The 16,585-nt window shown below is 27.3% G+C and overlaps 1 protein-coding gene across 4 annotated transcripts in view; it reads left to right on the top strand.

Annotated features, from left to right (window-relative positions):
• The window catches only part of LOC112603302, a 54,558-nt gene extending 39,164 nt beyond the window's left edge, over positions 1-15,394 (top strand). For all 4 annotated transcript variants that reach the window (XM_025351813.1, XM_025351829.1, XM_025351821.1 and 1 more), the window contains 2 exons: positions 8,581-9,075; positions 14,607-15,394. In XM_025351813.1, the coding sequence (XP_025207598.1) occupies positions 8,581-9,075; positions 14,607-14,891 (780 nt within the window). In that variant the 3' untranslated portion in view covers positions 14,892-15,394. The remainder of the gene's footprint in view (positions 1-8,580; positions 9,076-14,606) is intronic.
• The last annotated feature ends 1,191 nt before the right edge of the window (positions 15,395-16,585 follow it).

Raw genomic sequence — 16,585 nt, 5'->3', positions numbered from 1 at the left:
GTACATCGCCTGTCATTCAACAACCGTAAAATAATTCTTGATCATGCGTAACAAAAAATTGTATGATTTAAATCTTTCCATGTGTTATCAATTTAACACATTTGTAACAATATTTAAAATTATTTTTCGAAAGATTAAGCACAATCGATATTCTTATACAATATTAAACTTGTAAAACAAATAATAAATTACCAAAATAGAGATAGTATATAAATAATTTTTATAAATAAAAATAGTATCTATATTAATAATTTAATAACTAAATGGATATGATAGCTGTGTGAATTAAATACATAACTATTTTATAATGACATAAAGATTAAAAATTAAATTTATGATTTGGAGCATTTTACTCAGTATTCCTATAAAATTAACCAAAAGGCCATAATTAAAAAAAAAATGTCACCTTTAACATTTTTTTTTTTTTTTTAAAGATGTGTTAGTATGCTCAAGCTTTTATGTTCAATCATAATAATTTCGTTATTAGTTTATAAAATTATTTCATTGAATATTTTATAGTTTGATAAAAGTGGTATCATACACAGCATATATTTAAATTTATTTTATTATTTAATTATTCCACGTGTTTAATTATATACTTTTTATTATGTTTATTAAAATAATAAATATGTAGATATATGTTTCATTTTATTTTATTATGTGTAAATAAATAAAATGAATGTATAAACCATATACGTTTTAAAGAAAATTTAATTAATATTTTTATTAGGTAAATATTGCATAATTATATTATACATTGTTTTATTTCAAAAACATAAACTTTTACTTATGATTAAATATTTTATTGTATCATAATTAGGTACAGTTTAAATTATGGATAAATGGGCACTATTTTAGATTAGATTGAGAAATTTACATATTAAATTCAATAACATGGAGTTCTAATTTAGTGATAATAAGTGCTAATGAACAAAATGACAATTTTACGTCATATCGATTGCAAAAATATAATAAAATTACAACTTTTAAGTAATAAGAATTATTTAAGTTTACACGCATAGAACATTAAAAATAATATAAAGATCATATAGTACTCTTTGCCATTTTGTACTACTTTAAGCTTTGAATATTTGCATCGTAAATATTTTATTTATTATATTATAAAAATGTGTATTGTGAACGTATAGCGATGTTTATGAGTTTATGTCGTGTACACGATCACTGCAGCCTAAAAATCGATAGCTCCTTTCTAAAACCCACCTCTATAATGCGTTGGTAAATTTCATTAAAAGTGACATTACACCACCGAGTCACGCTATTATAGTCACATGTATAATTATGACGCCACGTGTAGATACAGAAAACCTATACAAGTATTTACATTTTATATTAAATACAATGCGGAATCGTAATAACTTCAATGCAAAACGCTGTCTTTAGTCAATAATACGCGTTAGAAGCTGCTAATAATAATAATAATGTCGACGTTGTTATGTACGCGTAATTTAGCGTAGTACAACACCCGCTACAATATTGATAATAATATTTATTAATTTGAATTAAACGGGAGGAATAACAATTGAATAGGTAAATAAATAATAATTGAATATAGCTATAGGTTAAATGAAATAAATACTTATGTTTAGATGAGTTATGTACCTAGTATAAATGAAAAAGAAAACAACAAAAAGGTTATTAATTATAACAAACAAATTAATTATATAGGCTATAAAATAAAATATTGAGTGTCAGAACTTTAATCAAAGCTTATAATTATCATATTTGATGGGACTGAGAAAAAAAATCAAAGCCAGGATAGTTATTGCATATATCGGAACAAAACTCTAGATAGGAGTGCGTATTTTGAAAAAATAGTAATGAGATGAAATGTAGAAATTATGGGAAATGTGTAATGATGAAGAGAAACTTTAAACTGAATGTGATATAATAGATACGGAGAATTAATGTGGCTTTTGATAGGGTTGTAAACGAACGATATATCCACTGCTTCACGTCTTGTTGCCAAAGCGAGAAACTTGAGTTGTATGTGAATTGGACAGTAGTTATGGGGTTCCAAAAGGAGATTTAGTTTAAAGGCTATGAATTTCAAGGAAGGGTTTTGAACTCATTTAATACACACGTTTACGATTAATAATATTATAGGTATATATAATTACAACGAATTCTATATGTTACAATTTATGATTATATAATCTCAATTTTGCAGAGCATAAAAAACCAAACAGTATGCCAACACATTACCTACACAAATATAATCCAAACTAAAGTATAATAATTCTATGAAAAATTTCATTAACATGACACTTATAAACACATAGGTATATTATCCTATAATATATATATAACTTATTATTTAAATTGCAAAGTCAATTTATGGTGACATCCGGAGCGTTAGTAAAAAATGCATTGATTTCCAGAGTTGTATATTGTTATGCAATTTGTCACAACTATAAGAAAATATGTACATAATTTATCTCCTTTAATCGAACCTATAAATAGAGCCTACAACAAGGATTTTTTCAGAAACAAATGTATACAGAGTTTGTGTAAACATCTTTCACGTAAGTTTTAATTGCGTAAAACACTTGGAATATTTTTAAGTAATTAATAAAAAAGTATAAGAGAATTATTTGTTAATAATTTCAACTTCAAAGCAAAGTCTCGACCATTCCAGCAATTATTAATATTGGCACGTAACAAATCATATACCTTCCCATAAAAGAAAACGGAATCGTAAAATAAACGCCCAACTACTATTTTCGTAGCCTTTATAACAATATCTGTTCGGTACAAGAACAATAATATAATGTTATATATTATAATGGCCATTATATCCGAGTGCGAAAACAAACAAAAATGTTGTTGTATATACAAAAACCTACACACCGCGCGCTTTTGCGTCGTTACTATTGTTATATCCACAATAATATTATGGTTTTAAGTTTTTTTTCGCGCTCGACAACTATTGAATTTCCATTTATTTTATTCTGTATTTTTCGTTTCGTTTTACTAAACTCCTTTGATGTCACGAATAAATTATAAAATAAATAAATTCCCCATTTCAAGTTTGGTATCGATTGTGAAGGTTGTGTATTTGTGTACACACATATATGAATATTTTTTAAACCTACGACTCAAGACATATAAAAACATGACTAATAACGTCACTAAATCGTGGGTTTGCGTATAGCAGTTGTTACCATTCTGTTGTTTTGTTTTATCATTTTATTGTGTTTCACGATACATGATTTACATAAAAATTTATAATCAATTTTATCTAATTATTATATCATATTTATTTATTTATGTTATGATACCAAACCATATCATAATGTATAAACTATTATATGCTATATTATGACGCAATTATTATTATGAATATTTATGATGAAATCAATTTTATAGTATACTATATTTTCATAACCTTTTCGTCGGGGGTGATTGTATTGAATCACATAGATATTATTAATCATTTATTTATTATCCAAAGAGTATAATACGTATTTCTATTCTCGAAAATAACATTTAAAAAAATATGTTAAATACAATTAGATTTATTTTATGTTCTGTTCTATCCAAATTTGATTGTTAATATAAAAAATATGTATAATATTAATACATTTACTTTTTTTTTTATCAGAAGAGCCAATAAATCTAACATACTTATTCAAGGTAACAAATATTAGGTAGTATTTATTAAATAATATTATTGAATTATACAAGGCAACAATTAAAATGTCTCCATTTCGTTGAATAAAAGTTCACATCTTTAATATACCATTTAGTATTGACTCATTTATACACCTATTTTAGTAACGGTAATTATTAAGCTTTAAGATAACAATCATTAACATAGGTATCAAATTATGGAAAGAAAAATACTTTAATATTTATGTTAGTATGTGTTAAGTCGGCTAATGGCATACTAAAGATTTCGTAATAATAATATATTGTTGTTGTTTTAATATGATTCTATAGATACCTAAGTGTTTAATGGTATATCATGTTATATATATACCATATTGTATTAATACAGTATAATGATAGTCTATATCTATATGCATTTTGCCTAATGAAATATGCATCAGTTTTAAAATAAATTGCTTACTTAGGAAAGCTTTTTGTGTTTTTTTCCCATCCTTTTGTATTCATAAATTACAAATCAACGATAGATAATCAGAATAATAATTATTGAAAACTTAAATAATAATCATTAACTTGCGCAATACCGCATTACTTTATATATATAAAAGTCTATTAGAAAAAAATCATTTCACTTTTATTTATTATACTTATAACCTATGTAGTATTTACAAATTATCAACAAATTAAAAATTTGGAATGGTTGTATAACTCATAACATAATGTAATTTTAGAACGTTTGTAGACAACTTTGACTAAATAAACTGTAAGACGAAAACACTTAATATTATAAATTATGATTTATAATATTATAAAACGTATATATTTTCATAACCTAACATTTTTAACTTTGTTACTTTTAACTATAAACTACAAAATTAAAACGTATCGTTGTACGTGTGTGTACTGTATGTACTATGTAGTGTATATATATATATATGTGTGTGAAATACGTGGAAAATAGATTATAACATTTATTACGTATTAGTATAATATACACTTATAGGTATCTCTATGTATTATACAAACAAATGTTTACTATAAAGATGCAATCTTAATAATTGTTGAGCTATTATAGTTACATACTAAAAGCTAATAAAAAAAAAAAAAAAAAAAAAAAAAAAAGATGCAATTTTAATTAAATATTCAATGAACTTCTTCTAAAGTTGAGTATATAATTTTAATTTATTGGGGTTATTGCAGTATTTCTGGTGAAAAAATTTCATTAAAAATTATCTAATCGTTAAATCGTCATATGCATGACATTAGAATGCAATCAAATATTTAATAAAAACCCATACGAACAACTCAAACGGCATTGTTAAATATTTCAATTGTGTAATGCATTATTATACTATATTTATATTTTAATATATACGTATGTGTATTGTGTATATGTAAATTGTATATATTAAATAGTATATAAGTGTAGAAAAATAGAACTTGTGCACCGCATTCCACTTGTTTACAAATACTTTTGTCAATATTGCACCTTTTTTTCAACCCATTATGTGACCTAAAATATACATATCACACTCATAGTTTATCCATACATCACTGAATGACAATATCTACTACTCAGCTGTTTAAGACAAGTATTTTTAAGTTGATAACTGTAGATAACTTATATTTTTATATTTTTAATTGCTTAAAAATCAAGTAATACGTTCATTCAAAAATTACTTAAAATTAAATTCTGTTTTTGCTTTTTTTTTCAATTGTTGATTATTAACGGAATTAGAATTTTATAGTTTTATAAAACTCTTAAAATCAACTTTAAAAGTCACTTGTGTCATGCATTTTATTCTACGTGTAATATAAATTGCATTTAACTCCAACATACCATTTCAGGTTAATATCAGATGATAGAGGAAAAAAATAATAACCAATTGAATACAGTTTACATGTAATTCACGTATATTCACATTGGTAGGGTCTAAGAGAAAAAGTAAGACTGATCCGCAATGGCTCCATTTCAGTGTTTTTAATAGAAGTGCATAATTTAAAAATGTCAATTTTTCTTAATCACACAAATAATATGATTCATACCAATAATATAAATTTATAATTAATAAAAAATATGCATTGCCTATGTACATTACACTATGTACATATTATGAATTTTATAATATATTTTAACTCTTATACGCATCGGCTATCGATGCGTTAATACATTCTATGGCAAGCAAATAAGATACAAATAAAAAATAGGGTTACCAAAGTATACCCTACAATTCCCAAAATAGCTTCTCAGATAGTGATTACGCGTGATGTGAGAATATATTAAAATACAAGTTTGATCTGACACATTATACAGCCAAATATAACTTATATATATTATATATGAGCGTTATTCCGGGCGCTTAGTGTCAAACGTATAACCATAATAATATACAACTATATACCTAATGGTTAAATATGTACTTCACTTTGTATTTTTTTTAACGTAATATCATATAATTTTCCTGCAAGTGCATACGTGTATGTGTATTTATTATACATATAGGTTTGGTATATAAATACACTGTATCAAAAGTAATAAAAGAAATTTAAAAAAAAAATAGTTGCGATTTCGTATAAAATTTCATGGTAGCATACTATTTATACTACTTACAGTTGTACATTATAAATTATTTACATACGTGTTTACTCTTCAAATGAATTAAATCCTGAAGGTATTCCCTTAAGACACATAAGACTTCGTATCTACACATATTATGATATTGCACAATATATAATATGTATATTGTATATAAATGCGCTATCTCAAGTAGTCGTCCTCGTACGTTTACCAATTTATCTCCGATTATATACTTTTCCAATTCAAAAGTTTTGGTCATCCGTCTATTTAATTTATCTTAAAAAGAGTTCATATTTGATTCAACAAAATATTTTTGGGATTTATTCTGCAAAACCGCAAAAACTTTTATTACCATATTAGCCTACATTTTTTTTTGTACATAAAATCACAATACCTTTTTAAACAAATATATTTTTTTTTAATTTACTGCACAATATTCTGAACGTTAGAAAAAACTAAAAAGCCAATATATTATATTAAAACTGTGCGTTTTATACAAAATCAATACCTTAAGTTATTTTTTAAAAGTATGACCGTAGAGACTTTAAATGATAGTTTAATGATATTATATAATAAAATAACCATTAAGTATCAACTAAAAAAAAAAAATAATTTTCAAAACAATTATGTGATCGCATTTTATTTTTACATAAAATATAAAAGTCTACATTTTAAAAATTTCCTATAAAAAGTGCAATAAATTAAACTCCGTTCAAAATCATCCTTAAATTTTATATCAATAAAATTAATAACAGAAGTACAATTACCGTTAATATCTTCTGCAACCCGACTTTTGTGAACATATTATGTATAATTTATTACACGGTGTACCTTATAAATCAATATAAGTACATTCTTGTTAATTAAAAAACTTTTGAACATATTTGTAGGAAAAACATGTACCTAATAGTGTTCTATTGAAAGTTTTGGATCAAGATTCGAGTGTTTCCATAAAACTATTTAAGGGTTTAACAGTCATTTACTTATAATAATTAATATTTCAAGAAAAACTCATGACCAAAAGAACTTAAATATATTTTTGTGAACTTTTTCTTACCACAAACTTTGATTATTGTGGGCGATTGAAAATTATTTTATAAATTTGTATTTTATTTACTTAGAAAAACAGTATTTTAATTGTGCGAATGGAATAAAAAGAGTATCTTTATTCCTTATTATATAGTATCTATAATATACATAAACATGACATATTATCATTTATAAACATTAAGTCAATTAAATATTTATTTCCAAATATACACAAAATAAACAAAATAATATTATCAGTTTATTATGGTTTCGTGTTATCGTGTGGCAAATGTGATATAAAGGAACAGCAAACAGTTTCGAAATTATTTCTTGAAACCTTTACCAGTGGCGGATCTAGGGGGATAGGGGCTCCCTATCACACCACAGACCATATTCTATGACCTACGGGCGTCAATATTAATTATAATATTATATAATGCTAAACAGAATAACGTGTCGTATATACTATATAGTAAGTAGTAAGTGTACTATGTAGTACGGGCACAGGTAAAAATATCCCTAAAAAATTAACACTTATAATGATTCTTCTAAAAACATTTTACTATCTTAAAAAAATTAAAACTATTTAGCATTACCCAGAGGGCATTAATTAGAAACGATTCTAGTTATCCTCCAAAAATATTTGTATTTTTAATTACACTAATATTTTTTTATTCGTATTTTATATTTAAAAAAAATCTTTTTTACCATCATTATAATTTAATTAAAATTATTTTTATTATTGTTATAATGTAAAACTATTTTTATATAATGAAAAGTATTTATTTATTATTATTTTTTTTTTTTTGTGTAATCATTTGATAATTATTATTTATTTACGATTAAATAACTGCAGTGTTCGAGTATATTATGAATCTTTTAAAATATAAAATATGAATAAATAGGCATGAATGCAATTTAAATCATATCTACTAACTCTTTTAGAGCAATTAACATAAGTGTAATATTCACAATATATTTTAAGAGGAATTATTCACATAAGTGAAATATGGTACCAAAATGTTCTTGTAGTGGAATTTATACCCGAGATGCTTGAAAAAAATGTCACGTGTTTACTTTTTTAATTAGGTTTATTTAGTTTTTTTTTTACTCGGCAGACTGGTTACGTATTTTTCTCTAGAAGCCTTTCCCCATCAAAAAAAAAAAAAAAAAATCAACCCCGGATCCGCCACTGCATTATATTTTAACCCTCCAGACGTCAATATCACAATGTATCGTACCAAAATCGCTCACGTCCGGGACTAAACGCAATATTAACGAGTAAATAAAAATATTCAAACAATCGTGTGACCCGTTTGTTTTGTGTTCCGCATGCCTCCAAACAGATCCACGATGCCCTGTCGTTCGGTGGAGGTGACGGCGCCGACCGGCGGCTGTACGAGCTGCAGCAGGGCGCGGCGGCCAACACGCTGCTGTACGTGGGACTTTGCTCGGTGGCGCTGGGCCTGATCATAGCGTTCGTGGGCACCGGTGAGAAGGGTTTCAAGACAGTCCAGCTCAGGTTCATCGGGCCCGGCATGATCGCCATCGGCGTGTGCTGTTGCGTTGTACGCATCATGTTGTGCTTCTGTCCGCCGACGTTCTGCTTCAAGCGCCGCCGTCACAAGGGCGGTGGCGGTGCTTCCGACAAGATGGCCGAGTTCTACAAGTACATGCCGTTTCGAAATCATCCGATGGGCGGTAACGCCAACGCCACCGTTGCCGCCGCCGAACCGCTCACCGGTGTCGCGGTCGAAACCGTACCGATGACTGTTCTGAAACCGGCGCTGAAACGCGTGTCCATGGCCGCCGATCAGCAACCGCATATCGTCTATCAACAAGTAAGTCTCCCGTTTCGTTTTCATTTTTTTATCTTCTAATATGCACTATGTTTTGTACGCGCGCTATTACGTAGGTATGTCTAGCATACGGATTAGATGGTGATACATGACGTAGTGGTGAGAGGGTACGAAGTTGTACGTGGGTGCGTTGCCAAGCCCAACGATATCACGTTTGGATTTTAGCTCCACGCTCTCCGGCCACCCCGAAAAAATAAACTATTTTATGTCATACAGTGCGGTTTTTTTTTTAATCCTTTAAAATGTATCTGGGGAAGCGTTGAGGAAATAATAATTTCAAATTAAAGTCACAGATACAGAAATCGGATTTATATAACAAAACGAACATTAACATATATATATATATATATATATATGTTATATAAATATAAACAATACGTTAAAATTCCAATCCTATCAGACTTTGATTTGTTCGGCGAGCTATCGAGAAACTTTCGGTGAGCCGCTCAAATTATGGACCAGTTATGAGTGTTTAGTCGTTATTTAATTTTTTTATGATCGCGATTAATTGGAACAAATATTCACATAGAATATATATAATTGAACGAAATTATTAAACCGTACAGTAGCTGTAATCAAATATTAAAAATCATAAAACTCAGTTTGGGCGATACCTTGGCTATCCGGCTCTGAGTCCTTTAGTCCTATACATATCATTATTGTATATATATAACCTATAAATAAATTTAAAACCTCCCCACCTCAATTAAGATGTTTCACTATACGCCACGTTGTTACTGTTTATATACCTATAACATAATATAAAAAAGAAACTGTATTAATTGTGTTTTTTCAAATTTATATTTACTTCAATACATTTATTTGAAGGAAACATGTAAAAACTAATTAACTGGAACTTCCTCGCCCGTGTTAGACTTTTATAAAATCTAAAATGTCAATAAGAAATTTACTTAGTGCGGAAGTTTATATTAGACGTGGGAAGAACAGCACCATTTTTTTTTATATTTTTATACTTAAAAACATGTATACAAAAGAGAAACGTTCATTATTATTTGTATTGTTCGTTCAACCGAAACCATAATACGATCGATCCTCGTATTGGCGTACAAGTAGGTAGGTACTTAAACTATTTTTAAAACAAAAATTTATTTATACACAATAAATATAAGCTGTTCAGTATCCAGTGAAATTATTTTTTTCAAAACAAAACAAAAATATGTCTGGTCGGAATAAAAATCGCAGTCTACATATTATAAACTTGTCACTCAAAATTAATTTTAACCTTTAGATCAACCTTGTATGTCTATGTATAGTGTGTTTCAATGTTTGTCGTTAATAAATTAACATTTGCGTCGTAAAACGTATCAAAAAACTGACTGTTACATATGTAGGAACATCATTGCTATACGAGATGAATGAAATAATACATGAAGTCTACAACGCGTAATTATTAAAGTACAATAATATATGCAAGTCTCACGGCGATGGTTTGAAATTCTAACCGTAATCGATTAGACCATTCGATTATTATTATTATTATAGTTACAATATGTAACTATTTACAATCCATTACGTTTCGTCAACATAAATCTTAAAAATCTAAAAATAACATGTCCAGTAAAGAATTATTGATTAAACATATATTTCGAAATAAAACTCATCTAACTTAAGTTTTTTAATTGTTCGATAGGGCCAAAATATTGTTATTTATTTCAATTTACTAATTTGCATTATATCATGTATAATCTTATTTTATCTACCGCATACAACAAAAATAATGATTAATAGGTAATATCCATCAATACTTAGACGGCATATTTAGAAATAGTGGGTTTTTGTTCGATTATACTTTTATATTATGACAATACTTATTATTATTATATATTATTATAATATGCCTTAAATTATTAACTTTATTGAATACAGGATACAAAATTATATTATTAATAGTATTAGAAATATTAGATACATACGCTAAATAAATCGTAAGATAATTCCAAAGTGGCTTTAGAAAAAAATCAACTACAGACCATTTTTTTGTAGTCAGACAATAAACGGAAAAGCACTATGAATTATGAATACACAAAGGATGTACATATTATGTTGGTGGGTTATAAGTAGGCTTATAATAGTGTAGACAGGGAAAGACTGTGGGAGGTGAACATTTATCATCTCTATGAAAATTATCAAAATTATGAAACTATGCAACAGTGCATTGTACAGTAAAGTAAATCTTGGAAATGGAATCAAAGTGTTATACGACAGGGGAATGTCATGTTACCCATACTTTTTAACGTATAGTATTTGGAAATTATGTCCCGAGAAATGTCAAATAGGGAAACCAGGTCACTAGCACAGGACTACTACTTGCATACACAAGTGATATCATAATCACTGGAACTACTTAAACTGAATTTCAAATGAATCTGAAAAAATTAGTGATGGCAAATAAAAATGTGGATCTAGCAATAAGTGCAAAGAAGATAAATATGTGGTAGTAATAAAAAGATTAAAGGATATCTCCAATCCCAGTGTAAAAAATAAAGAATTTGAACAAGTGAAAGAATTTAAGTACCCTGGAGTAATTCTAAACAAGAAAAATATTATGCACGAGGAAATTAATGTAAAGTAAATAAATTCAGCAAATTGATGTTATTTTACAATAGAGAACCTTTTTAAATTAAAAACGAAATAAAACAATGTTAAAAAAATAGTTATGTGAGCTACATAAGACCAGTACTAACTGATGCATGTTTCACATGATCCACATCCAAAGCTAACGAAGAGAAGCTAAGAAAAATACATTGTTTAATATTTAATACTGAAATACAATAATGAAAATAAAGAACGAATGCACAGCTGGAAAACGTGTACAAAAAATAAGGTATTGTACAATTTATTAAAGGTATAAGATTGTAATGAACTGGAATGCATGGCGATGCTTAATAAAATAAATAATAACTTGGACGTTAGCGAGGAGAAGACAAAGAGGAAGACCACGAAGAAGATGGATAGACAACTTAAATGAGTTATGGAATGCAGTAGCCTAAGAAGCCAGTACAGATGGAAAAATATAGCATATATAGTGAAGAGAAATTTGAAGATATAGTTTTGATAGTAAAGATGAAGCAAGAAAAAAAATTAAGTTATAATATACCTATATTTAATGTATATAATCTTACTTCTTTAGGTTATACGCGGTCAGTAGTGTGATAATATTAAAAATATTCATAAATAAATTAAAATTTTAAGGCCATCAGTTTTAGCAGTTTTTACAAGACTCCAGGGGAGAGGGGTTAGTAACTTGGAATAAAAAAATTATTTTCATCCACTTGTCAAAAACTGGTCTCGCATATGTTATATTCTTAACAAGTTTTAAAATTTTTATTATATTTTGTTACTTCAATATAGTTGCACTAATCACATATTAAGAGAAATAAATCAAGTTCTAGTCATCCTCCGCCAGAACCTCACACTAGATTTAGTGGTAGACCTCATGCAAAGTCAACACAAGTCAAATAAATTATAAAAATTACACCGTTTTTAATTTCACGCGATAAGGTTATTTTCTTAATATAATGTATAGGTTTTAACAAGCGCATATTTAATTCTCAAGATATATCCCATAGTATATGACTACAAGGTGCGGTTCTCGTACCCGGATGCTCCCTTGTTCCGGAAGAAATCATCGTATTTTGTTCTGCATATAATGACGGTTTTTTCGATATTAAAATGCGTTAATAAGCTATTATATTCTATAGATAAAAATAAATCATTATTTTATACAATATAAATTTTAATTTATTATTTATTTATGCCTTACGACTATAAGTCTAACAATTTTATGACGGAAAGAATTGGGTGTGTAGTGTGTACTAAAAGTGAGTTATTATATACACAGAATATTTTATAAATGTTATACCCTAGTCATAAAATATCCAGTACATCAAATTTTTAACGGTGCCATTACCATAGTATTTAGTCTAATATATACAGATAACGGTTCTTTAAAAGTTCAATTGATTTGTCATTATACCGTATAGTGGAACTCAACCTTTTTTTTTCGACAGCTACTTTAGTCAACAATTATCTTGCAACAAATATAAAAATACTAGTAATCACAATTACCTTTATCGAAAAATTATATTGTTTTTCTTATTTTTTTAAGATTAAAATCACAGATTAGGTATACATTATACTTTGATAAAAATAATATACAAATTATAGTTATTTAATTTGATCAGTGTATGCTCTTTCTTAATGGTAGGTACACGTTAGTATAACTATTGAGTTGATATAAAATTGTAAAATTTCCATATTTTACGTTAAATATTTAAATTTGTAACGAGCTACATAGAATACTTTCACAGATTTATACTATAATATCTCTTCACATAGGTACTGACTAGTATATAGATAATTCAAAATCTGTTGGGGTATTACACTTTTTCTGGACCATAATTAATATAAAATGAACATGATTAAATTTAAATAACGTACTTAAACCCACACCAAAGATCTAAAGTTCTATTCACCTAACTCACAATCAATCCAACGCCTATATCATACAGCAACAATAACGCTTACACAAAGTTACACTTGTAAATAATTATTTTGTATTTTTATAGATCGTATAATAAAACATTTAAGTTATAAACAAATTATGAATTTGGAACTGTTTTGTGCTAATATTATTAGCAATTTAATATTATTCATTGTGGTTTAAAATTATAATTTATTAATAAAATAATTAATCACCACAATTTTAAAATTCAATTTTTTATTTATAGATATTAGTGAAATTCGAAATGATGGGTCGTAAAATTATATCATACAATTATTTACTGTGTACCATTGTGCCAACTATTATTTAGTTAAAAACCATAGAATACAAACAAAATTGTGTCATTGGAAAAAATCATGGTCGATTTGATGTTTTATATGTAATGATGATTTTATTATTTGTGGAAGATTTGTCCATTCATCACTAGCTCCATTATACCCCTAGCATAATTTATTAAAGCAACAAAAGTCAATAATTTATCATTTACCTATCATATTATTTTGAAATTATGTTAATTCAATAGGAAGATAATTAATAATATTTGAACCAAAGAATATCCGATAAAAAAATGTAGAATACTTCGCGATTTTACGTGCCATTTTTACATTCCAATTATACATTCGTCTCGAGTACAATACTATTTCCCCAAACATTTTTTTTTCCTTTTTTTCTTTAAAAATTATGATAATCCTTGATTCTTATAGTAATAAGAAAATGTGATTCAATAAATAAATTCGGTTGGTTGTGTGTAAAACATCTTATCATAAAAATTGAATAATTCAAATAAGTCTGAACTCATAAGTCAATATTTAATTGTACGTATCATGCCTTTTGAGAATAATTGTTTTGGTTTGAGAAAAATATCTTTTTTGTAATATATTATATCCCTAAAATACATTACTATATTATTGCAACGGTGTCAACTTTTAAAACATCTTTGTAACACATTGCATAATGCGTAATAATTGATTTCACTATACTGTTGTAGACGAAAAGGATGCCCAAGGCTACTCCAGAAGCTAGTTTGGACAGCAGCATGGAACATCTGATTGAACAGGACGACCATTTGTACACGAAAGACGAGGTGAGCTCGAATAAAAATCTTTCCAACCTCAAGTCAACTTTGACATTTGAGGACTCGTTGAATGTGGCCACCAAAATGATGGTTAAATCGTTCGAGGAGCTGAACAACACGTCTTCCACGCCCAGCACCGACTCAGCCGACCAGCATCACCAGGAACTGGTGCTGAGCGCCGTGAACCTGACTAAGTAGATTTTCGAGTCGATCTGCATAATACATTACACATACCACATACATATATTATTATAAATTATTGTTGTATTCAGACGAATTTGGCTGTGACGAATAACCCCCACACATATATATTATATTAACAATTAACTATATATATATATATATTAGGGTAGGATCTTAAGCAACATTTGAATACCTGGGAAAGCACCTGGGATACAATTACCTCCCTGGTATTCGAGGGACGAAACAATACTGTTTTTCTCTTTGAATATTATAAAACAGGGTGTGATGTGGCAAGAGTCCTAAGGTTAATCCAATGCAATTTTATTTTATTGATACCACCTTTTTTAAATTTGCGTTCTTATTTTTAAAACATTTAATTTTTACTCTCCCTGTTAAGTTTAAAAAACGCCACCTATGAGTATGGGTAGTATATTAGAGTGCGTACTTGATATATTGATATATAATTGCAATTTGCCCGTCATGAAATATAAAATAATAAAAACTCAAAGACACGTATACAATATACATAATATAATAATATAATTGTGGGTTAGAAATAGAGAGCAATTTATTTTAGTTTAATCGATTTTCATAATGTTTTTATACCTAGGTGTACTTATATATATATATATATATATATATATATATATACCATATTGGAAAATTTAGTGGTAAAGGCGTAAATCCGTAGAGATAGACTACTATATAATATTATTATAATGTAATAAACGTATAGTTGTACTTATACCACAGCCGTTTTGGTGATGAAATAAAATATACATAATACGATAGATACATGCCAGCTTATAGAAGATCCACGTAGGTATACAGTGTAAATATTTACAATAATACCTAGTTAATATATATATATATTCCTATACACTATACAGTAAAGGTACCTAATGTTCAGTGTTTATACAACATTCAATTATAGAATATCGCATTAAATATCTCACTCTATAAATAAAACTGCCGACTTATTTACTTGATATCATAATTATTTATGTGTGTATTGTGTATAATATAATAGTGTAATGATGCGTATTAGTACTAAATCATATTAAATAATATTATATTATTATATCTATGGTATACCCAAAGGCCACAATAACGAGGACATCTGTTTAATGCAATTATTGTTATATTTTATTATGTAGGTATAAAAAACCTATTTTCGTTTATATCGATTGAAAATCATTTAAAAATTGTTTATGTATAAAATATTATATAAGTGCATGCATATAACGTGTTGTTAACGACTAACGATAAAAAAAAATATATATTCAATTATATTTAAAAAAATGTTCGTAAATAATACATTCTTTAAGAGAATATTGTTTTATTTCAGATTTTTTAGTTGTGCAACGTCGTATTATATATTAAGCTTATACCCGGACATAGGTATAATACATAACAATACTTCGATAACCTAATTTTATAATATTCATTGTATATATATATATGCTTGAATAATATGTATATGATGCATAATATTATTCGTTGCGTAATATTTCCTGTAGGTTATATAGGTATGAACATTGAACGAGGAAAAACACATTATACCATCTAAATAATAATTTTACATAGTCTATAACAATTTTAAATAACATCCTCAAATACTTCTATCTATTTAAAGTTTACCTATACACATTGCACAGTGGTTAAGTCATGGGAGCTGTGAGGGTTTCCCTAAAATTGTAGGCAAAATT

This window comes from Melanaphis sacchari, unplaced genomic scaffold (assembly GCF_002803265.2).
Source record: "Melanaphis sacchari strain LSU unplaced genomic scaffold, SCAv2.0 Contig0_pilon_pilon, whole genome shotgun sequence".
Taxonomy (NCBI): domain Eukaryota; kingdom Metazoa; phylum Arthropoda; class Insecta; order Hemiptera; family Aphididae; genus Melanaphis; species Melanaphis sacchari.
Note: the sequence above shows the minus strand (reverse complement) of the source record. Positions and strands in the feature narration are given on the sequence as shown.